Source organism: Callithrix jacchus, chromosome 10 (assembly GCF_049354715.1).
Source record: "Callithrix jacchus isolate 240 chromosome 10, calJac240_pri, whole genome shotgun sequence".
In the NCBI taxonomy this organism is placed as follows: Eukaryota; Metazoa; Chordata; class Mammalia; order Primates; family Cebidae; genus Callithrix; species Callithrix jacchus.
The window spans coordinates 31,172,444-31,197,374 of record NC_133511.1 but is presented as its reverse complement, the minus strand read 5'-3'; the positions used below and the strand labels follow the sequence as shown (position 1 = coordinate 31,197,374).

Genomic DNA, 24,931 nt, shown 5'->3' with positions numbered 1-24,931 from the left:
GGCATAAGGGTGGGAGATCTCCCTGGGAGACCCTCCACAGGTGACGAGACTCTTCCGGGTTTTGGCATTACCTGTGGGGACGAAGAGATGAAGAATGAGAGTGGAGTAGAGAGAGAAATGAGAGGGGTCAGGGGAAAAGGAAAGAAAGAAGCTTCAAGCTGGGACTGGGAATCATGGACACTTCTGGACGATGTTGTATTTGTGTGTGTGTGTCATTCCTTTTCAGGGCTTTCCACTGCAAGTCATTATTTCAGCTGATTGGAAAATCGTGTTGAAAGACCTGCTTCTCCAGTACAATTTTCTTCATATCCTATTAGTTGCAATACAATTACAGAGAATACATCAATTCCTGGCCTGCCTGCTGTTGCTGCCAGAGCCGCCTATTAAAAAGCGGCCTTATTAATGGAATTGTACATCTAGGATTAATCGGCTTGCGTTGGCCATTTACATTTCTCATTCCACAAGCACTTTTGTTTGCTTAATAGGCTGAAGGAGGTAGGAAATGACACAACAAAAGCCTCTCCCAATTGCCACGCGTATCACTGGTGGATTTAATATCCCATTCCTTCTTTCATCCTCAAGTGCTTCATAGGGATAAGATCTGGCACATGCCACTAGGGAAAAGTGAAGCCGCAGCTAGGCAATGATTGGTGGGGAAAGAAGGAAGGAAGGAGGGGCAGAGAGAGACGCACGGGCCAAAGAAAGGTCTTTGCGCTGTTGGGAAGAAGCACAGGCCCTCCTTCTCTGTTCACCCTGTGGGGGTCGGGGCAGCAAGGGGAGGGCACAGGCCCAGGAAAGCACCCCCAACCGGAATGGGCACAGGGAGGGGAAGGAGGGAGCTGACCTGCACTAAGGGAATGGGTGTGATTTCCCTTTAGCCAAATGTGGCTTCGGCAAGTCATCCTTTATCCAGGCCTAGGTGGTAATCCTGGTGGTACTCCTCCCCTCACCTGCCATCTATCCATTCCTCCACCACTTCCCATTTATGGTCTAGGATTGGTAAATTCTGAGTCTCTGTACTACTATGTCAAGCAGAGCACAATTTGACATGAAGGAGACCATGCATGGGGAGATGAGTGAGGTCACGTAGGCCCATGGGGCTTTCTTTTGGCAAGGACTTTGGGGGTCCACTTCAGAATTTCAGGAAGGACCATTGAGAGCAGGATCCTTGAGCTCGCAGGACTCAGGGAGATGGCTAACAGGTGGCTGTGTCTGCTGTGGCCGTCTGCCTAGTAGAGGGTGTTCCAGACAGAGAGAGCCCATCTGAATAAACCCAGCATGTGATCATTAATCTCTGACGGCAGGGGTGTGGTGTGGAAAGTACGGCAGAAGGGAGATGAGGATGCCCTAGGCCTTCCCTCATCTGCAGGGACTTTCTGGAGTGTGTGGGTATAATACACTTAACCCTTCACTTACCTCTACATTAAAGCAGGTGAAACCCAATCCACCCCATATTGGCCTGTAGGGAGTTGTCTGGGATATCAGAGATGCACAGGCACTCCAGGGAACAGTCAATCAAAAATAACAGACGTTAGGCCTCTTAATCAAATTCTGATCTCAAGAGAAAGCAGCCTTTCAGACGTTCAGAGCAGGCTGGGGCTTGGGAGGAGGAGTGCATGTAGGTTCTGCCACTGGGTGGAGCTTCTTCATTAAAGGAACAGGCAACAGGCATCCAGACTGCAGAGAGCAGGGAACTGTGCTTCCCCTCCTTCCATAAGAGTCCATCAACTCCTCCTGCCCTCTCTTCAACCTGTTCCAGGAGGCTACGCTTATAAAACTCATCCTTCCCAAGGCGAGACTTTATTGAATTTGCTCTTCTCTTTCCCCTACCCCCATCCATGAGCCAGGGAGGTCTGTACAGGTCGGAAATGATAGACAGCTAAGACCTATGAAGCCCCAGCCCCTTCCCAGCCAGGGGCTCTGTAGTTGCACAGAGGACTCCCGTCCCTGGGATGATATCACCGCGGCAGCAGAGTCAATGTATATTGAAGCACTGTAATACGGTATGACTTTTTGCTTTAATGGAATTTTCCTAGACCACTAGGAAAAAAGACTCCATTAACCACACTACAAAGCCCTCTACTTATTAGTATTTTAGAACAGTGGCAAAACATTTCTTGAATCTAATTATTGCTGACAAATATGAAAATTGAAATCAAAGTTAAATTTTCAGCTACAGTGCCTCATATGCCAGCCCTCTCTGACTTCAACTATTGCATCAACACATTTATTCTTCCAATAGTTTCAGCAGAAGATTGGTTATTTTCCCTCTCCCCTGACACAGCCTTCTTTCCTCCTCCACTCCCCCCGATTCCCTCCCTGGCTTGGACCCTATATATTTTGAAGCATTAAATCTGACATATTCATCTTGGTGGCTGGCACTAGGTAACTAACTTTATGTTTACCTGTCACGGGTGCAGAAATGAGCCACACGGGGTTCTGGGGAGCCTGTTTCCATCTCCTGACCCCCTCCTCCCGTACCCAAGCCTAGCCTTCTTTCTTTCTTTATGTCTTTTTTTTTTTTTTCAGATAAAAGTCATTTGACTGATTTCAAATTCCTAGTGATATCAGGACAGAAAAAAAAAGGACTTGTCAACACCTTTCTTTCTTTTCCCCTATTAAGCATACTGTAAAAATCAATCCCTTTTGTCACTTCACTCTGCTTGCGAGAATGTTTAATGGATGTCAAGGGAGCTAATGATCGCTGGTAGAAAATTCATTTTAGATTTGCTATTTATAAAGTACTCAGTACTCAGGTGGGAAATTAACATGAGGCAAGGAGTGGGGCGGGGAGGGCCAAGCCTGGCAGTGGAGAGCTGGGGCCCTGCCAGGCTGGTAGTTGCTTTGTGTAGGTGGCACCCAAAGCATCTGGAGACAGAGGAACATGTGGCAGAGAGGCCATGTGAGAATGAATAAAAGTACAGGCTCAGGAAACATACAGACCCGGGCAAGTTGGTCTTTCTGAACCCAAATTTTCTCAGCAATAAAATATGGTCTACAACCCCTACCTCACAAGGTTGATGGAGGATTAAATAAAATATCACTTATAAAACATTTAGCAGTGTCTGGCACATGGTACTAGTACACATGTAATACATGGAAATATCTATTCCCACAGCCCCATGTGGTTAGGAAGATCAGGACAGATGGGTCACCACAGAATTGCTCGAGGATCTCACTGGGTCTGGGCGTAAGAGTTCACACACAAGCTCACACTGGAATCCTAAGTGGACACCTCCTGGTACCTCTGGCCAGGTAACCAGGTCGGTGGTAGTTCTCAAACTGAAGTATGCATTAAAATCATCCAGACGGCTTTTTGATCTGCAGATTGCTGGGCCTCCCCTCAAAGGTCCAGAGTCAGAGGGCTCTCTGGGGGTGGGGCTTGAGAATTCACATTGTTAACAAGTGCCAGGGGACCGTGCTGCTGCTGGCCAGGGACCACACTTAGAGAACCACAGAGATATACATGCAGACTAAAGTGTCTCCCTGAAATGCTGGTGGGTACCACTGTCTCCCAGGCCTGCATATGGTCTTCTTTCTAGAACCTCCAGATGGAGCAAGTCCTTCTCCACCCCTGACCTCAGGACGCAAGATTTTAAAGCAAATCACTGAATGCTAATTAATTCCTCCCAAATTTTACGTCACTGGTCAAGGGTAAGGGCCAAGTGCTCAGGTTACGGTTCTGGTTTGCCTCAATGTATAGCCGAGCCTCAGTTTCCCTCCCTCTGTGTGGTTTGTTCCTCCATTGCTGATAGTCTGTTCTCTCCAAGTCTCATGTTGAAGTGTGATTTCTGGTGTTGGAGGTGGGGCCTGGTGGGAGGTGTTTGGGTCATGGGAGCGGAACCCTCATGAATGGCTTGGTCCCTTCCTCAAAGTAATGGATTCTCATTCACTGGAAAGTTGGTTGTTTAAAATACCACGACACCTCGACTTGCTCTTTTTCTTACTCCTTCTCTCACCCTGTGACATGAAACAGCCCCTTCCCTTTGGCCATGACTGAAAGCTTCCTGTGGCCCCACCCAAAACTGAGTAGATGCTTGTGCCAGGCTAACACAGCCTGCAGAACCATGAGCCAAGTAAACCTCTCTTCTTTGTACATTACCCAGTCTCAGGTATTCCTTCATAGCAATGCAAATGAACCAACACACACACTCAGAGTGATCAACCTTCTACCCCTCTCCCAGTTCTCTCTGTTGCACCTGGAACTCCAAACCAGAAACTCCGGCCTCATCCATCCCTCACCCTTCTATTCTCCTTTTCCTGGGCTTCCCTTGGATGCTTCTCTGTTATATTTGGATTAACTGCAAATCTCCTTTGATTACTCACTCTCTGTTGAAACAGACAACCTGTTGCCATGTATTTGATTACTGAATCCCAGGGGAGTTCCTATTTGTAAAGCAGCCAGTTACAGCACACCCAGCCTTACACACACAGTCGCTGGGTTGCTATTCATTGTCTAAGAAGTTGCTTTCAGTTTCTAATTTTTCAATATTAAGCTTCTCATGAAGCCCTTACGCTGTGAAAATAAGCCGAAAACTGCTTTTCCAGTCATTTACATAAACACAAGCTGATCAGGAGGGGAAAAAATAGGAAATAGTTTTACACATTCTTCCCGAGGCTCTAGAAGCCTGGGTGGATCACCCAACTAGGCTGCAGGTCTGGAAAAGCACAGCAAGAAGTAGGGTGGCTCACAGCACACCTGCCACCAAGGCCAATGATAATTCCTGAAATTTCTCCTGATGCCTGCTGGGCTGCCACTTTGCCGAGGCTGGGTGGATATTCCAGGCACCGGCAAATTTTTCTGTCAGCAAGCCGCTCTCCCCAGCTGCATCTCTTTAGGAAGCTTGTCATTCACTGCTCAGCCACAGCATCAAGGTCCCACCCTCTGAGATGGCATCCTGTCACCTGGGGCAGGTAAGGGGTGGCTGCAGGAAACCTGCCCAGGAGCCAGGCCCAAGGCAGGGAGCTCAATCTCCTGGAGGGTGGCTGCTTATCTTGCATGTGAATCAGGGACTGGCCCATAATAGATGCTCAGTTATTTGAGTAGAGGGGAGGACTTGCTGCATGTGTGTCACTTTCAACCAACTTTTTCTTTCTTTCTTTCTTTCTTTCTTTCTTTCTTTCTTTCTTTCTTTCTTTCTTTCTTTCTCTCTCTCTCCTTCCTTCCTTCCTTCCTTCCTTCCTTCCTTCCTTCCTTCCTTCCTTCCTTCCTTCCTTCTTCCTTCCTTCCTTCTTTCTTTTTTTGAGTTGGAGACTCACTCTTGTTGCCCAGGCTGGAGTGCAATGGCAGGATCTTGGCTCACTGCAATCTCTGCCTGCCAGGTTCCAGGAATTCTCCTGCCTCAGCCTCCAGAGTAGCAGAGAATACAGGCACCTGCCACCATACCCAGCTAATTTTTGTATTTTTTGTAGAGACAAGATTTTGCCACGTTGGCCAGGCTGGTCTCAAACTGCTGACCTCAAGTAATTCTCCCACCTCGACCTCCCAAAATCCTGGAATTTCAGGTGTGAGCCATTGCACCTGGCCAATCACCATCTTTCTCCCTATGCTCTCTTGCTTGCTTTCTCTTTCCTCAAATACAGATCTTAAAATAATCCAATGAGCCAGAAAGAGCAGCATTCTTTTTCTTCCTTGCCAACTCATACACATTCCTATTAAAATGTAAATACATAAGCCATTAAAACCCACTTCTACCTTTTAGACACTGATTCTGATCAGGCTATTTCCTCTCTATACCTAATACTAACAGACAAAAGGTAGGATGCCTGCTAAATACAAGAACAAGATGCCCAATTAAATCTGAATTGCAAAAAATATATATATATATATCTTTTAGTATTATTATGTGCTCTGCATAATAAAAATCATTTGTTGATCAGGGCTTTAAATGTATCTGGTATCCTGGATTTTTATTTGCTAAATCTGGCAGCCCCAGCCAAAGGGAATCTATATGTACTTACATAAATAAGTGAATGTACATATTTATATGGCTTATACACTAGCAAGCCTCCGGTGGCTTAGTGGATTTTTTCAAAGGTGAGAGTATCTGAGAGACACTGAAGCCCTTCCCAGGAGGCAGGGTCCATGCTGCTGCTTCCTCTTCTGTGTGTCCAGCCCAGGGAGTGGCCTTTCCAGAAAAGGCTCCAGACATTCAGTCTTCATACTCCTTTAAGTCAATGGTTCTCAAAATTTAGGATAAATGTCCTGAAAGGCTTCTTAACACACAGATTGTTGGGGTCTGGCCCATACTTTCTGATTTGGAGATTGCACTTGGATAGTCCTGGTCTAATGACGCTAGATGTCACAGACTCCTTCCTATTTTCCCAGGGCAGATTAGAAACTGGGGTCCCCAGGAAGGCTAAGTAAAAAAAATGATGAGTTGGAGTCAGTCTTAAACTTCTGTTCTCCCTTTTTTTAAGGGGGGAGTGGGTTTCAGATTTATTTTTTTAATGTTTTTATTGGTACATAATATTTGTACATATTTATGGGGTACCTGAGATATTTTGCTACATGCATAGAATGTGTAACAAATCAAGGTGCTAGGGGTATCCATCACCTCAAACATTAGTCCTATGTGGTAGAAATATTTCAAGTCCTCCAGCTATTTTGAAATACATGATACTTTGTTGTTAACTATAGGCACCCTATTCTGCTATTTTTTTTCCAGCCTTTTAAATTCTTTTCCTGGTCTTATTTATTCCATCATCACTCAACATTAGGATGAGAATGCACAGTGTTCCATTGTGCTGATCCTGATTCTGCAGGAAGAACATTGCCATTAGAGAGCAGCTCCTGCAAACGCATGAGCTGTGTGTGGAAGGGCATCAGCGTTCGGTTTTTGCTGGGGTGATGGAGAAGAGTGAAGAGGGGAGTGCTGGGGACAGAGTGAGAGAGAGAGAGAGAGAGAGAGAGAGAGGCGGGCCCAAGAGAGGGATGTAGATTACTTTGATAGGGAGGTCCAGTCACGAGTACCTGTGCTGTCAGCAAGCTTCAAACATGTTGGCTTTTAATTTTGCAATATGATTTGAATGCCAAAAATTTTCACACAGTTACTTCAGTTAAATGTGAAAACTACATTCCAAGGAAATTCATATATCCTATTTAAAAGACAAGGAAAATAAAGGCTTGGAAAAAAAACTCAACTCCTAAAGTTAATGATACACTGGGATGAGAAAGGATATTCTGATTGATGTGGAGATTAAGAAATATATTTGATATGAATACACTTTGTAATTTGTAAAGGTAAAAATATATCTTTTTAATTCCTTAAAAAGGCAATGCAAGAAAGGAGTTAGTGATGAGCTCTGGAGATGTCTGGGAGATGGTCCTAAATGGCAGGACCAGAATCAAAAAAAGGGATAAAGAAAGAAGGCAGGGGTAGATTACATTTTAATTTAGGGTCCAGAGAAAAGACAGTGACATGAGGGAAGAGTGATGAATACTGCATAGGATTCTCTGGTTTACTCATCAGCTGTCTCTCCTATTACACAAGCAACTAGTTTAGTTTTTTTTGCTTTCTCAGAAAAACCAGGCTGCAGGTATGTGGACACACACATGGACCTGGACATGGGTATGGGCAAATATACACTATTTTTCTCTGCATTATACTCAGGGAAAATGAAAGCCAGCAAATACAAACTCTTTAACTTCCTGCCACCAAGCTTACACATTTTCCTGTCTCCTTCCTGCCCCAGGGACAACTGATGATCTCTTTTGTTAATTTTCATGTGTTTATTCTAGTAAAATACGCATAACATAAAATTCACCCTTTTAACCATTTTTAGGTGTACAGCTAAGGGGCATTGACTATGTTTAGAGTATTATGTAACTATTACCACCATCCATTTCCAGAACTTTCTCACCATCCCAAACAGAAACTCTTTTCCCATTAAATCACCCCATTTCCCTCCTCCTGCAAGCCCCTGATAGCCTCTCCGTGAACATGCCTACCCTAGGCACTTCCTTTGAGTAGAATCGTACCTCACTGGTCCTTTTGTGCCTGGCTCATTTCACTTAGCATAATGGTTTCAAGGTTCATCTATGCTGCAACATGTGTCAGAATTTCCTTCCCTTTTAAGGCTGAATAATACCCATTGAACGCATAGACCCCATTTTGTTTATCTATTTGTTGACGATGGACACTTAAGTTGTTTCCACCTTCACTATTGTGATTAATGCTGCTAAGGACATTGATGTTTGAATACCTGCTTGAGGCCCTGCTTACCATTCTCTTGGATATATACCCAGGAGTAGAATTGCTGAGTCATGGTAATTCCATGTTCAGCTTATTTTTTTCCAATTCACTGACTGATTGTGTTTAATGCTGTTTTGTTTGGGCACTGAGTCTTGCTCTATTGCTCAGGCTAGAGTGCAGTGGTGCAGTCACATAGCTCACTGCAGCCTTGAACTCTTGGGTTCAAGGCAATCTTCTCACTCAGCCTCCTGAGTAGATGGAAATACAGGTGTGCACCACCACACATGAATACTTAAAAAAAAATTTTTTTTGTAGGGATGGGGTATTTCTGTGTTTCCCAGGCTGATCATGAACTCTTGGGCTTAAGCAATCCTCCAGCCTCAGCCTCCAGAAGTGCTAGGATTATAGGCATGAACCACTGAGCCCAGCCTTTTTAGCTTTTTGAGAAACCCCCAACTGTTTCCACTGTGGTTGCATCACTTTACATTCCCACCAGCAATGCACCAGGGTTTCAATTTCTCCATATCCTCACCGATATTTATTCTCTTCTTTTTTTTCATCAGAGATATCCTGATGGGTGTTAAGTTGTACCTTATTGTGGTTTTCATTTGTGGTTCTCTAATGACTAGTGATATTGAAACATCATGGTTTTATGGTGGCAATGCCTTAACCATACGTGTACCCTGTGGACTTGAGAACCTATTCCATCCTTACCAACGGAATACTATTTTTTTCTCCTTTCATGTAACTCACAAATGATTTCTTAATGTCCATCTCTCTTTCCATGATGATAGGCCCCTGAATTTGGCTGAGCATGTGATCATCCACAGGGGATTGTGAGTTTCCCACACTCTCTTGTACTTAGGTGTGGTGATGTGACTGTGTCCTGGCCAAGAGGAGGTGAGCAAGGATGCCACGTGATGGCCTCCAGGAGCATCTGCATGGGGCACTGTCCAGGTACTTTCTGTCTCTTCTTCATCTCGCCCTTATTCCACTCTGGCACACAGATGCTGCTGCTTTAGACCAAGGAGGCAAGGCCATGTGCAACAGGTCCAGATGGCAGGAAGGCTTGGGTCCCTGAGTTTAGGAAACACCTCCCCAGCCACAAACAGGCAAAGTAGAGTATTTCCATAACCAGAGGGATACAGATTATGTGATTTAAGCCACTCTAATTGCATCATTTTTGTCATTTGCAGCTGGATCTAATCATAATGCATATACTCAAACACTTTTCCCCTTCCTCACTTTGAAGAGTAATGGAAGCGGTCTTTCTTCTTCTTTTCAATATTCCTTTTCCTACCCATGCTCAGGATTCACCACTCCTCCCACCTGTTTATATTTCCTGAGGGCCTCACCTGGCCAGCTATCCCACATCCTCCTTCCTGCTTCTCCTTCCCTGGCCCATTCCCATCTCTCCCTCTCACTCTCTTTTTCCTTTAAAAAAACAAACAAACAAACAAACAAAAAACAGAAAACCTTTGAAATAATTACACACATTTTCTGACTCCACTTCTTCATACCATTTGTATCCCCACCCCATTGCTCTGCCCCACAAAACTGTTATCCGCAAGGACATGGAAGAGATTATTGCAACTAAGCATAATCTCCCTTGATCCTTTAGAAGTATTTGACACTGCTGATATTCTTGCCTTCCTCAAATTTACATCCTTTGGCCTTGATGGTCTCATGCCATCCTGATTTTTCTCCTGTGCGTTTGGCCACCTCTTGTCAATCTGCTTTCCCAGATCCCCTCTCCTCCCAGCCTTTAAGACTAGTGCTTGCCCTCAGTTCTTTTTCATGTACTCCTTACTGTCTCCCTGGGCAATTAACCATATCTGTGTTGAAGACTGTCCTTTTTCATACCCAGGTATCTCTCCAGAGTTTCCATCTAGTTAACTTCTTATTGGAAAGCTACTGTTAAACCCAATATGATCCAAATTGCATTGATTACTATCTCTCTAAAACCCACCTCTAAGTCATTCACCCAGAAAGCAGAAGTTCTCTTACACTTTCCTTATCACTTATCATCTTCCCCATCCATCTCCAAGTGTTAACCCTTCTACCTCCACAACTTCTGAATACCCCATGTCTATCCTTCTCTGCAACTGTCACTCTGGTGACCTCATGCCTAATGGTCTCAGCGTCCCTTAGGAGGCTCCCTTTCCTCTAGTCTTCCCCAATTTCAACTCATCTCCCATATTGTAATTAGAGTGACAAATTACCATTTTCAACTAACTCAAATCATGTTGTTTGACCATGACAAGTGCAAATGTGACCATATTACTATCAGGTATACAACCCTTCAATGCACCCTCATCCCTCAGTGTGAAATCTTCAATAAGAACCGTTCCAGCCCTGACCTCTGCCTACCTCTCTACGTGTACCTCTTGTCTTTCCACCTACATTCCTCCTCCTCTCACCCCACCCAAACACATGCAATCTAGCCAAATTTGATTTCAGAAGCCTGAATTCCTACCATGTTCTCTTGCCTGTAGACATGAGCATATGCAGTTTTTTTCTACCTGTAATCTCTCCTCTCACCTGGTTAAATCTATTCACCTTTATCTCTCAGTTTTAACTGATCTTCCTTCCAGAGAACTTTTCTGACCTGAAAAGTCTCCCAAATTCTGCCACAGCAAACTGACCAGCTTTTATCCCAGTACTTACCACGTGGTAGTCACTTGTCTATTTAACTGAGTGCAGGAACTATGCCTGCCTTCTTGTTGTTTATGCCTAATACTTAGTAGGGTCTGAACAAATAATTCTGGAATGGATGAAATATAAATGTAAGTAAGCACTAGGCCATGCTTTTGGATCGATTATGTTGCTCTTTTATCATGGAATGATGTGGAGATGACATGTCTGTATCATTGGGAGATAACACAAAGCTGATGAAGACATCTCTTCAGGATCCAAAAATAATCTCAGTGAATTTAAATAATGGGCACAGGGGCAATAAAGTTTGAAGTGTTTAAGAGGAATACTTAGGGAAGATCACCTGTGCCCCACAAAACCTGGGCAAGGTCTTGTGGAATCAGTTATTTTGTGAGAGGAATGAGTATGGCTTCAACATGAGTCAGTGATATGGCATGTCTAAAAAACAGAATGAAATTAACACAATAATTGAAGGAACCTATATAACCATAAAGTCCAAAACCTGCCAAGTAACAGTTCACTTTCTACTTTGCCAATCAGATTACAGCTGGCAGAGTCAGCTCTGGCAACACCTTTTCAGTTGATCATTATCAAACTGGTCATGTTCCAAAGATAATGATCAGGATGATTAGTGCTCCAGAAACTGTGCCATGCAATGATCACAAGACAGAACTAAGAATGCCAAGATAAGATAAGTAGGGTCTATGATAGTCATCTATTAGAAAGTGGATCATACACTATTACTTCTATCCTGAAAGCTCTAAAAGGCAAAACAGGGAGAGACACATTTTTGCTCCACATAGATTCATTAAATTGTTTTCAGCTGCAAGGAAAAGAAAACTAAGTAAATGGAGATTTTTTTTTTCACAAATGATAATAACTTTAGAACTATGCATTCTAGAGCTGGTACAGCTGTGATGTCATCTCAAACCTGAGTTCCCCTTATTAGTTTGAGATATACGAAATTACCTATACTCAATTATTTTTTATTTTTATTTTTTGGGGGATGGAGTTTCACTCTTGTCACCCAGGCTGGAGTGCAATGGCACAATCTCAGCTCACTGCAATCTCTGCCTCCTGGGTTCAAGTGATCCTCCTGTCTCAGCCTGGAGAGTACCTGGTATTACAGGCTCCTGCCACCACACCCCAGCTAATTTTTGTATTTGTAGTAGAGACGGAGTTTCACCATGTTGGCCAGACTGGTCTCTAACTTCTGATCTCAGGTGATCCACCCGCCTTGGCCTCCCAAAGTGCTGGGATTACAGGAGTGAGCAACCATGCCCAGCCCAATTGTTTTTTATTTACCCAAACAGCAAGTCCACGTGGTTTGACCTACAAGTGTCCTTCTCTGTCATTCTTGATATGTGTTCTTTGCCCTCCTGTTTGCAAGTGAGATCCTACACCTGCAGGAAGGATCCCAGTCTCCCAGTCTCCCAGTCAAGAATGGACAATACTAAAGACCCAAAAGCACAGGTCATCTGAGTGCAATCCTCTATGCTTGTATCCCATTGGCCTGAAACAGTATATGACCATACCCTGTTATAACAGAATCTGGAAATTGAGTATTTTTAAGTGAGCATATTGCTACTATGAAAAAGTTTAGAATACTGCTTCAAAAGAGAAAGGATAGAATTGATATTGAGGAGGTATCAAAAATGCCTGCTAGAGTTGTAAAGTGCTTTCTCACAGAGTTTATCAGCTATGAGAAAGAGTGTTAACATCAGTTATCCTTACCTGTGCTTCCACAATAGTATCTTCTGTTGTTCTTTTGAAATAGAGATGAACTTGCCCTATTCTGACCTATGCTGGGAGAATTTTTGAGAGTCAAACCCAAGCATCTGCTTTATAACTATCTCCAGAGGTGATTCTGATAGACAGCTAGAACTGGAAGCCACAAGTCAGGTAGTGAGTGTCTAGTAACTAGAAATCTCTGGAATTCTTGAGCAGGAATTAATCAAGACAATTCAGATAGTATTGTTGCCTTGGGGAGGAGACTGGGCAAGTGAAATGCCATGGTGTCTCACAGCTCTAGGAGTCCATGAAAAAGCTTTTGGATTTAATTATCAAATTATTTGACCTTGGACAAGGAGTTAGCAGTACGAAAAAATAATGGAAAAATTACAATATGGCATTTAGATCCTTTTATTAGGAAGTTTTCTTGGAAAGGAAGAGGAAACGTAGAACAATTAGTTGATTCATATTTGTCTTCAGAAATAGCAAAATAGTTTATCCAACTATAAATGTTCATATATCACCAATTGCATTGAGAAAAAAGCTGTTGGTTAATCTATTCCATGTCTGGGCTGAGTTTCCTCTTGACTGTTCAGGAAGAGAGCCAAGTACCCTAGTGGACAACTTTGTGGAAGAGAGACTAGATTTAGAGAAACAGCTAACAACAGTGAATCACTTCACCTTTTCCAACTAGATAAATTCATCCAGTCATTTTCCTCTTTTCTTAGGTTCAAACTTCCCTGTGCCCATTCTTCCCTCTGATGCCAGCACCTCACCTAGAGGTAGAATGTAGATTCCTCCCCCTTCCCCCACTGATCTGAGCAATTCACCATTAGAGTGACTTTTCTACTCTTGGGTCAGCTTAATCTGAAGTACTGAGCTCCACAAGTAGTACATCTAGGTACCCATAACATCTGGTTTATTGTTGGTTACAGCCAGGAGGGATTACTAATATATGGGAAAACAGATTTAAGGTCTAAAATAAGGACTTGTCAGAAAGAAAAGATGAGTTGAATATAAGAAAATGACTTTATAATAGAAAGGGTAAGTTCTGAGCTCAGGCTCTTGCATACCTAGTGAAACAACTCAGGTAAATGATAAGGAAGGGTTGAATGAACAATAGCTCACCTTAAGTTGACAGAGTTATAGAGCAACTGAAATACCCAGTGGGATCTCAGGTCTCCCTCCCTTCCCTTCATCCATAAACACTGAGTGTCACATTTGTCCCAGGGCCTGTGCTAAGTGTACTAGGTATATAAAGATAAATAAGTCAGTCCCAACCCTTCTGGAGTCCACAGCCTGGTAAGGGGAGATAGACATGTAAATAGGTCACCCACACTAACATGTCGTGGATATGAAGAGTAAAGGTAAGAAAAAGTGCAAGGCAAGCATAAGAGATGGAGTAAGAAGATTCAAAGGGGTGCCGAAACTTGAATTTAGTCTGACATTATCAAAAGCACTTTCTACCTAGACAGGGGTAGAGTAGGGCCTGAGCAAAAGCAGAAGGAATAGCAGGCACATGTGCTTTATAGAGCAAGCAACAGGAAACCCCAAAGAGGCCGTGGAGCAGAGAGTAAGGCATTTTAGGAGAGAGAGGCAAATTGAGGACAGACCCTTAGGATTTCACACGACTTGCCAAAGAGCTGAGCCTTCATTCTCCTTGGATTTGGAATCTGGAGACACTACAATATGCTGGGCTTTAATATGCTGGGCCACAAGGACATGCTGGGAGAAGACTGGAAGAAGGATACAGAGGAAGCAGAACAACAGCTCTAGAGAAGAACAATCAGCACTCTGTTAATGGATACTTATATGGGAAATAGGAGGCAAACCTTAGAATATTTAACCTAGTAAAGAGGAGATTCAGGGGAGAAGGGGAGGAAATCATGGTTTCAAATATTTGAAAACAGTCGTGTTGTAGGAAAATGAGACCAGTCCTGTGGGTAGTAGAATTAGGTAATATTTATTGAGAGCTTACTATGTACCAGGCAGTGTTCAAACACTTTATTTGCAGTAACTTATTTAATCCGCATAATAACCTTACAGGGTAAGTCCTACAATTATCTCTCTTATTGAAGAAGAGCTGAGTTGCACAGAGGTTTGCCACAGGTCTCAAACTAGGAAGAAGCAGAGCCAGGGTTTGGCTCAAGGTAATCTGGCCCTGGGGCCACTGTGTTATAATCACTCTCCAGACACAGGACATGGGGTTGGAGACTATAAGAAGGCGGAATCTTCTTCTCCTACCTCTTCCCCTTCCTATTCTTTTCCATCCTCCTGTTTTCTTGACATCTGACAGTCAGATGCAATGGACTTCTGGAGGGATGCAAATTTCCTATTATTGGAGATAGAGGCTGGAGGACCACTGCAGCTGCATTGTTGAAGGGTCAGGACTCAAAAAGAGGACTTGTAGTAAAGTATCTTGAAAGTCCCTCGGAGTCTGAGCTGGTTGTGATTCAGGGGTTGTCTGGCACAGCGGTATGAACACTCTGGGGAGCCAGGTGTGCGTGTGGGTTACCAGAGACTAAACTTGGCATAAGTCTGCCAGTAGCTCATTTCTCATGTGCCTTTTAAATCTGCTGACTCCATCAGAAAACAAACAAGTTTTCACTCCTGCACACACCGCAGGAGCTAACCTGGCCATATGAGTGGAGCCACCATCACACTTGCCTAACACATGAAACTGCAAAATTGTCACTGAGGTTCTGAGCATGAGTCTTTATTGACCATGAGAAGGTGGGAGCAGTGGAGGCAACACAGCTGGAAAACTGATTCCTGGATAGGGGCAGGGAGGCTAGGTAGAAGAGAAATGTGTAATTTTCACACCTAAGGACGGAGCTTCTTCTAAGGCTCACCATTGCTTAGCACTTTCCAATCCAGCTCAAACACATTACTTTTTGAGCCTCAATCAAATGTCTCCTGAATGTCTCTTATAGAAAAGCTTAGGAATTGACCAATTCAGTCATTATCAGTTCTATTCCCCCCACCCATGACTAGTTAATCCTTTCCTTCCATTCTAAGGATGCCTTATAGGTAAAAAAATGCATGCATATATGAGTACACAACATCATATATAGGAGACAGCATGTAGTATTTGTGCACACACACCACTTACATGTTCTGACTCTCTTCATTCGTCTGTGGTGCTGTTTATATTCTTAGCTTCCTGCAGGCAGAGTCTGGTGCTGAGTATTTTCTTTTAGCACTACTACCTATCAATAACTATACTCAAAAAGACTATTTGCAGTATTGCCAAATGTTGAACTTGGAATGAAACTTGAAAATCTTTTAGTCCAAGTGTTTTATTTTAGAGTGAGAAAACTGAAGCCCATATAGGAGATGTGTCTTGCCCAAGGTCTTCGAACATGTTCAGATGGTTTTAAACGTATACTTTTCAACCTGACTACATATCAGGCCTTCTTAGAGTGCTCTTAAAACTACCAGTATAGGGCCCCATTCAAAGAGATTCTGACTTAATTGGTCTGTGATAGGGTCCAGGCATTGGTGTTTTTATAAAAGCTCCCCGGGCAATTCTATGGTATGGCAAGTTTGCAATCCGTTAGTTTAGAGACCGAGAGCCTTGCAAATAAAAGCAGATTGCACCTACCCACTGAGGGTCATTCAGACTTCTGAGATCAAGTCAGGAGATGTATAATTTCTCTAAACCACTGGAACCTGGAAGAATCATGGGTTCATGAGAAAGGTAATTACTGTTCTTGTTCATGAGAAAAGCTAGGAATGATCACCACCACCATGATGGAAATGCAGATAGCAGCAGCCCTCCTAAAGCATTCAGGGTGCAGCTATAGTACACAGCATGAGCATCAGAGCAGCTTTGTTACCTCTGTGCACATAGTGCTACAAACACAATCCATGTACTAAAAGAAGATGGGTGTGTAGGAGAACAGCTATGTACAATGCAACGTCCAAAACTCTGTATCCCACCAGAAGAAAATAAAGGAATTTATTTGGTTAATGATGCATTTGTATTATTTCAGGAACTGTAAATTAAGGCATGATGGTTGAGTAGCAAACTAAAGGAGTTCTCATAGAGGAGGCTTTCTTAGTTCTACCCTGAATTCTGAATCCCTCCCAGAGTTAGATGAATAGTATTTGCTTCATCCAGAAAAGCTGTCTGAGGCAAATTCTTCTCTGGCCTTATCTGGTGCTCTCCCTTTATCTTTTTGGTCCTCTAGTTCTCTGTGCAGAAGTCAGGGCGTAAAGGAGGTGGAGAGGCCAGAGAGGTGACAGTGATGTTCAGCATCAACCAGTAATTCAAACACACAAGACAAGGGCCACAAAGCCAGTGAACTCGCAGCAGCGGTCCCCATCCTATATACACACCAAAGATGTATCAGACATCTATGAGCTCCTTTTCTACAAGAGGTTGTGTGGAGTAGCAAAGGCAGCATCTCTGTGTTATGAGAACCCACGGCCAGGATGTGCACTTCCTCTCCCCAAACCCCTGTCTCAAAACAAGGATTGAGGGCTACTTTCCTGCCATCCCATCATCCTTTGCACAGAAGGCCAGAGGCTGTGCCATGCAGTCTCCACCCTGGCTTCTGATAGTGCTGTTGTTGCTTTCCATTTGTCACAAAGGGTGCCAAGCTAAGCCAAATCTGAGAGATGCAACTAGGTCTTTTCTTATCTGTTAATTGCTTTTCATCACTGTTGTACCTGCAGCACCTAAAACAATGCACCGAACGTAGTAGGCACTCAATAAACACTTGCATGTGATTGACCCAGTGGACAAATAAACAACCAGATGGATGTTGTGTTGGGGTGAGAGTTTGGTGACACTTCCAAGATGAGCAAAGGAAGCACCGCTAAAGAGTGAATTTGAATGAGTAAGTAAAGCCAAAACCAGCAGTCTTTTGATCAGTCTTTTATTACTGCAAAGGGCAATACTCTCACAGAAGCTAAAAAAAAATCAAATTTAGTAACCTAAGATGTCCTTAGTACCAGAGCTGAAGAATGTGTTTTCCAATATTTGATTTCTTAGCTTGACAGTCTCTCTTGAAATACTCCTTTCTCCGCAATGAAAATGTGAATCTTTGTTGGTTTGTTTTGCAGTTTGCAAATGACTTACAGAGCTCTTCTGGCAGGGTTTCTGTTTTTCTACTTGCAAATAAACAAAAGGCCATTTCTCTAATATGACTTAAGTAGGAGAGATTCTGTGATCTCCTGTCATGATTTTAGAAGCAGGAGAAAAGGAGAAGAGAAAAGGAAGGGCAAGTAGAAAGAAAAAAATGATAACCTGAAACAGAGTAGAGAAGCTGAGAAAAAAAGAAGGAAGCGGGCAAAGATAAATTTGATATGGAAAATTAGAGTGTGAGAGATGCCAAATAATGGAAGACTCTGTAATTAATAGGATGGCAGAGAACCTTTTGGGGAGGGCTGAACTCACCCATGGTCCATCGGCCTCCCTTCCCGCTTCCATCATGTCAGCTGGGCTCCTTGTGAACTGTGAAGACAGGCTCTCCCCTCCTTCTAGGCAAGCCGGCATGAAGCAGAGCAACCCCTGCCAGCTTGACCTAGATCTGTCAACTGATCAATTACTTTTCCCATAGAGAAGAAGGAAAAACCAAAGGAAGAAAGAAAAAAGAAAGAGAAAAAGAGAAAGTGGAAAACAGAGAAGCAGGGGGATTGGACACAAGGATAGAGGGAGGGAAAGCAGGGAGAGAGAATAGGAAGGAAAACAGATGCACCCCTGTATCTTTTCAGTTCAAGCAGTGGTAGCAGGAGCAGGCTTAATCCAGAAGGTTACACAAATAAAAGACATACATACATACATACATACATGAAAGAAAAAATAAAGCTCTCAGAGGTTATTGACCAAAATCATAGTCAAAGGGGAGGCTAGAGCTCTTTTTTCACCCTTTGCCAATCCAGATTACAGCTGTTTTTTCTGAAACTCCTGCCTTCATCTCCATCCTTCCTAGTGCTCCCCCTCTCCACCATTCACACTGCAGTCCCACACTGATGCGTCCTTTGGCAAATGGATGGGAGGAATGCTCCCTGCAAGTGTCTTCTTAAAGCCCCTCTGCCCTTTCCCAGTGCACTCCCTGATAAGACGAAGCGTCCTACCGCAGTGGCAAAGAGATGCTTCCAGAAACACTAGGATGGCGCCCTTTGACCCTTCCAACCTGTATGCCATAACTTCTTTATTACTGCATGCCTTCATTTTTTTATGTTTAATTGGTTTTATTGAATTTCAAATGACTATAGACATAAAGTAAACATGTAACAAGACAATAGAGCAGAAAGGAAGTAAACTGCATAAATTCAATCTCAGCATGAAGTTCCACTTAGCACCACATGTTTGGAGTGTTACAAGCATTAATGAGTCCTTACAACACCCAGGGGAGTCGCTCCCCGGCCTGGCGGGCAGGTGGGGAGATAGGCCGGCAGAGGGAAAGATTTTTCCCTATAGAAAACATAGAGAAATTTGAGCTTAGATGTACACGTTCCCCCGTGGAGCTATGTTCAGGCCACTGGAACTGGCTTAAAACCTAGAGACCATGCATATTGGGTGTTTGAAGCATTTGTAAGATCTCTGCTACAGCAAGATAGAGAGCAATGTGGGTTTTGTTTGTTTTTGTTTTTGTTTTTTGTTTTGTATCTTTAGCATTCTAATTTGTGGGCAGAAGCAGATCACGAGCTTGAATCCAAAATACCTGGAAAAAAGCCAAATCCCAGACCTGTTCATCCTACCAAAGTGTGCTTCTACTGTGATTGAATGGGAAGAGCATTGCAATTCTTTCTAGCATGTGTTTCTTGCACACGTCAGAATCACGTGTCCCATACTGATTCAGAAATTTTGCCATCTCTTGGGATACTGAGAGAGCTCACTTCATCCCAACGGACAAGTTTTGGCTAAAATCAACACCAGGTTGTTTGGCCCATCATGAAAAGGAGCCAGTACCAGCATGGTAGACAGCATGCAGGCAGAAGGCAATCTAGACTATAGCACCTCAGGCAGGGAACCCAGAGGGACACCTGAAGACATAATTTAGGACCCCTGACTGAAAACCAGCACTATAGAAGGAGCTTTCTAAGAAAGAACAGAAGTCAGGGACTATACATTGCAGCTGATAAGAAGGGACTTGGGGGCTTATATTTGGCTTTAAGGGAACCAAAAAAAGGGAAGAATCAGGACCAGGACCAGGACTACGACCAGGACCAGGCTCTGGGCCAGGTAACTAAAGCTGCAATTTCAAGAATGATCTTCATACAGCAAGACCTGCTGGCCATGGCAGGCACTCTCCAGGCACCCTTGAGAGAATGCTCAGAGGGCCATCCCTGCTGGGGGGTGGACTCCTAATAAAAAGGGTGGAGGTGAGCTACATTTGTGCCACTGTGCATGCGGTGCCTGTAACTTGCCCCAGGTTGGCAGCTCCAAGCCTGGAAGGCAGTTCCTACTCAATGAGGCTCCCTGACTCCCTCCTTTCACTGACATGCTTCCAAGTGCCTACAAAGCCTATGTCAGGCCCAAAGTCCCATCATCCTAGGCTAATGTTTCCACTTTGCCAGTAAATATTGTTATGGTCTCTTCTGCCACCCGTGCATCTCAGAAGCATTGCCCAGCTCAGACTGCTGCTGGCACCACATGTGTACTGTGCATGGCAGGAACCTGGATGGCTTGCCCAGCGAAACAGCGCCCACTGCCCACTTCCTGGGTGCTGTGCCAAGGGGAGTGTGAACTTCGCTGAGGCACCTTTTCCTTCTCCTCTGCCCTGTCCGTGTCTCAAGCTAGCAGCTAAGTGGATGTGGGACGTGAGGAGAGGTGAGGAAATGAGAAAGGTAAGAGAGGAACCTAGCCAAGCAAATCGGAAGGTGTTAAAAGAAACAATAATCCTTCGAAGGAGAAATGGTCGGTTTTCTAGAAAGCTGCAGCACAACCAGCCATTCCTTTCAGAGCCTCTCAGTGGCAGAAGGTGGGCGGTGGGTGTGCTGCAAAGGACAGCGCCTGATCCAGCTCTGTAGCATCTGCTCCCAGGAAAGAGATGCCTCTACTTAATCAACCCTGGTGTATCTTAGGGCCAGAGCCCCGGGGAGCTAATCGCCTGCTCCTGCCAGCGTCACTAATCAGTGCTGATTCCCTCAGAAACCCCTCTCCTTACCTAAGCTGGATCTTGGTTGCTGGTTGGGTTGTGGGGAGGAGCAGGTCAGGGAGGGGTTCCTAACCTAGCACTAGCACCAGTCACCTTTTCAAGAGGCAGGAGACACAGGAAGTAGCAGCTCTAGGAAGAACCAGCTTAAAACAAAAACAGAGGGGAAGAAAAAAATCGCCTTGGAATGTGTACTGCATTCTAACTAGTCCCACTGGGTCAATGCAATAGGCGTGGATTATTGCAGGCAAGACCTGGGCTGCCTCAGTAATTCTGCAAGTTTGATAAGAGATAGCTGGCAGACTTCAGCTTCCTTCCTCTGAAAGAGAAACCAGACATCACCTTTGCCACATCTGACTGGCATGCAATATGGGGGTCTTTGGGGGTCGTTCTGCAAAAATTAAAATTGGGCAGCCTTGTGCTATTCTGACACACTGAAGCCTATTCAGGGCTGACTGGATGAGGGTTGCACAAATAAGACCATCATTCTTTATGGGAAATTCAGGATTTGGTAGGATGTGATAAGGTCTGAAATAGTCCTGATGCCACCACCCCTTACCCCAAGATAGGAACAAGACCACAAAATCAGATTGCACCTTGGATAAATTTGCACCATCACTTTGCTACTCATCTATTCAGAGATGATTCAAAGTATGAGCAAATATTATGCTTCCCTGCATTTATTCTGATGAAAAAAAAAATCACGTATGCTAATTTATATGTAAATTCAGTATGGCCCTGGGGCTCCTGGCATGCAGCCAGCAGGCTGTTGATGGTGAAAGTTTGGTCATTGTCTTCAGTTTGATGTTACAGACAGAAAAGACACGGATCTCAGGACAGCTGGAAATTGCTGAGGGCTTGAAATCTTCTCTCTCCCTACCTCTGACCCCACCCCTTGACTGCTTAGTTTTCATTTTTGCTGTCAGCCCCCAGAGAAGCTACTTTCCTGAAGGTGTCCGATCCTGAGCTCAGCTTCCCCACTTCATTCTTGTGCACCCAGGACAAGCAGGGGTGCACACACATGCACGCACACACACACACACACACACACACACGCTGATACTGCTCCATATTATGTAAGAGGAGTCAATCAAGGATGCTTCCAAGTTGACTCCCTTCACTCATACACCCACCAAAGCCCATAGGGAAGAGGAGGGAGATCCTGAGGCCCATGCCCCTCGGGTTGGGTGCAGCAGGTGACCTCATGAACATCCCTGCAAGATTCACCACCGTGGACTTCCTTGTCATTTAACATAGAACCGTTCTGTCCCCCTTGCCTTCTTCATTAAGCCCCACTCAGGGGTGTACACATTTGATCTTTTCAGCCTGGTCTGTCTGCTCACCTTATGTGGATCCACACTGCAGCCACTGCAACCTATGTCAAGAGGACAGCAGCAACCCCGAAAGCCTAACCTCAAAGAAGGGTCAGCAAGACAACAGCTCAGGACTCAGTTTAGATCAGGAGAACTCCATATTGCAGGGGGAGAAGAGAGCCAGCGGGTGGGACTCCCCATCATTTTTCACTGGGTCAGAGGGAACTTTCCTCTGGGAATACAACTGCATAGGACTGATCCTCACCTCCCAAGAGAGGACTCCTCCTCCAAAGCCTTGCTGGGCCACCCAGGGAAAGTTTCTCAGCTTGTCTCCATCCTCACAGTTTAGGTATGTTTCATATGAAAGAGACAAACTAGTTACCCCAAAGGACAGGGCAGGTTGGGAGCAAGCAGATTAGTAGATAATTCTGTTGCTGGAACTAACAAACGTGAGAGCCGGGATGGGGGGGCGCGGTGCAGCAAATGGACTCAAGGTGGAGGCCGATTGCAAACCCACAGAACACAGCACTGGAAGCATCAAAGCAGGCGCTCAACTGCAACCCCCAGGGCTCCGGGCTCAGCCGATAAACAAACAGAAAATTAGCATTCGACTCTTATTGCCTCTCTCCCTTCAACTTTGAAAAGCCTATTAGAATTTTAGAGCCCCGGCTCCCTCCCTTTCATCTGATTGTTATCTATACCACCCCCGCCCCACCTCAGCCACAAACACACTCCCAAACACCGGAACACATTCAAAACTAACACAGTTGTCCCCCACTGCTGCAAATTGACTCATCTCTTGAAGCTGGATCGCTGACCAGAACCTCACAGGAAGCACCTGACTCTTTCTAGCCTGCATTTTCCCCTTTGCTCCTTTTAAAAGCTTTGCAAGTTCACTGGCCGATATTTAAAGTTTCCTCTTATAATTTCTTCCCAGTCGCATCAGCAACACATTAGCCACCCCGTTGCCCTCCGAATCTGTCATTTCCCCCTGCTCACATGTGTGCTCTGTTGTATATGTGCGCAAGAATGTGCACGAAGCCGGGGAGCCTAGCACACAACCACAGACCTAACAGGAGCACCAAACACGTTTTACTTATGCACATACATTCCCCCATTCCGGTAGCAGCCAGAATCAAATCAATATTCTCACAGCCTAGTCGGGAGAATGAAGCCCCAGCCATGCTGTCTAAACGCTCTCTCCTCCACCTGCAAACAGCGCAGCACAGCCGACTCGGGGAGTCTGCGAATCTTATAAAGCACACTGTACAATTCCTGGGTCTACCGTAGGCAAATCAATAGCAAGCTCTTACCTTGGAAGAGACACAGAGCAGCCAGCCCCGTGAAGATTGCCCAAGAGATAGAATTGTGCATTTTTGGCTGGATGGTTTTCATGATTTTTTTCTTCTTCTTTTTCTTCTTTTTTGTCAGGTTCAGTTTTTTTCTTTCTTTCTTTCCTGATAGATTGTGTTGCTCTCAAGCTTGTGCAAGGAGATTTAAATCCACTGTTTTGCTGAAGGACACAACAAGAAAGCCGAGGGTGTGAGAGAGTATGACTTCTCCGTAATTATCTCCACTCATACTCTGGCACTGAGACACATTGTACAATCTGGCCCTGGACAGCCCTCCTACAAGCTGCAATCATTGGTTCTAATCCAAGGATTGACAGAGCTACAACACACGCGCGCGGGCACACACACACACGCACACACACTCTCAGGAATCATTTACTGGGCAAATCAGGCTAGCTGATTAAAGAGACAGGAGCCTGGAGAGATAGAATGATAAATGCCGATTTGCCCCTTCTATATTACTTTCATTTTTTAAACTCACAGTCTCTGAGCCCCGAGTATCAGAAAATCCCTTTTCCCCTGGCATTCCCTGGCCTCCTGAACTCATATTCCCTTTGCACTGGAAAAATCCCATAGCCAGCCATGGCTTATGGGAAATTTTAAAGGAACATTTTCATGCTCAGTGGAACTTGCAAAGACGAGTCAAATTTCATTTGTTGTACCTATTTTCCCCTCCAATGGAAATATCATTCAGTGACAGATTTTTTTCTCTCTTTCATCAACCCTTCTACTTAGTTGCTTTGAAAATAGTAAATAACTTTCTATTTTCTCCTTCTGTCACTCCAGTTCAGAACATCTATGTTACTCCTATTTTTCCTTCACTTTTTAAAAATCAATTTCCTAAAGTCATCCATGTGTATATGATATCATGAAAAGGTACGAAATACGTGTTTTTGAGAAGAAGGTCTGCAGTCTGAAGATGGAGAACCTTCTTCAAGGGAAAACTAAGTATGAGTTTGTTCCACATGACTTGGTGAATGCGCACCCACTAAAGCAATAATATAAGCATCTGTGATTTAAACTGCAGCAAGAAAGATTCAGGTTAGACATGCTGAGGGGCTTTCTGAGTGTAAACTTTGTATAGCTCCTCAGAGTTGAAGACATTCATCTCCTTGGTGATAGGAAAGAATAAAAACCAAACATAAATAATCTAATGGATAGAAATGATTTCTTAAGAGATCTAATTCTAGGGTCTGGAAGTTTATTCTAATTTTTGGCTTCCTCCTATGAGAAGCAAGTTAGAGGATGTGAACAAAAATTCTAGAAAATGTGGCTCCTGGCTGGGCACAGCGGTTCAGGCCTTTAATCTCAGAACGTTGAGGGACTGAGGAAGGCCGATAATAGCCTGAGCTCAGCAGTTGGAGACCAGCCTGGGAAACATGGCAAAACCCTATCTCTACTAAAATATCCAAAAAATTTTCAGGCATGGTGGTGCACATCTGTGGTCCCAGCTACTTGGGTGGCTGAGACAGGAGAACCGCTTGAGCCTGGGAGGCAGAAGTTGCAGTGAGTTCAGATTGCACCACTACAATCGGCCTGGGTGGCAGAGCCAGACCCTGTCTCAAAAAAGAAAGAAA

General features: G+C 44.2%; 1 protein-coding gene and 1 pseudogene across 14 annotated transcripts in view; both read right to left on the bottom strand.

Moving 5' to 3' along the window:
• Positions 1-23,915, bottom strand: part of NTM (neurotrimin) — a 974,035-nt gene extending 950,120 nt beyond the window's left edge. For 8 of the 14 annotated variants that reach the window (XM_054241745.2, XM_078339851.1, XM_078339854.1 and 5 more), the window contains exon 1: positions 23,316-23,583. Coding sequence is in view for 10 of the 14 variants with exons in the window: in XM_035264005.3 (XP_035119896.1) it covers positions 23,316-23,397 (82 nt within the window). In the remaining 4 variants the exon portion in view is untranslated. Of the gene's footprint in view, positions 1-23,315; positions 23,584-23,835 lie in introns of those variants that run through there. The other 6 variants (XM_078339846.1, XM_078339847.1, XM_078339848.1 and 3 more) reach the window with 1 other exon arrangement.
• Positions 8,832-8,946, bottom strand: LOC118146026 (U6atac minor spliceosomal RNA; annotated as a pseudogene).
• Positions 23,916-24,931: the final 1,016 nt, after the last annotated feature.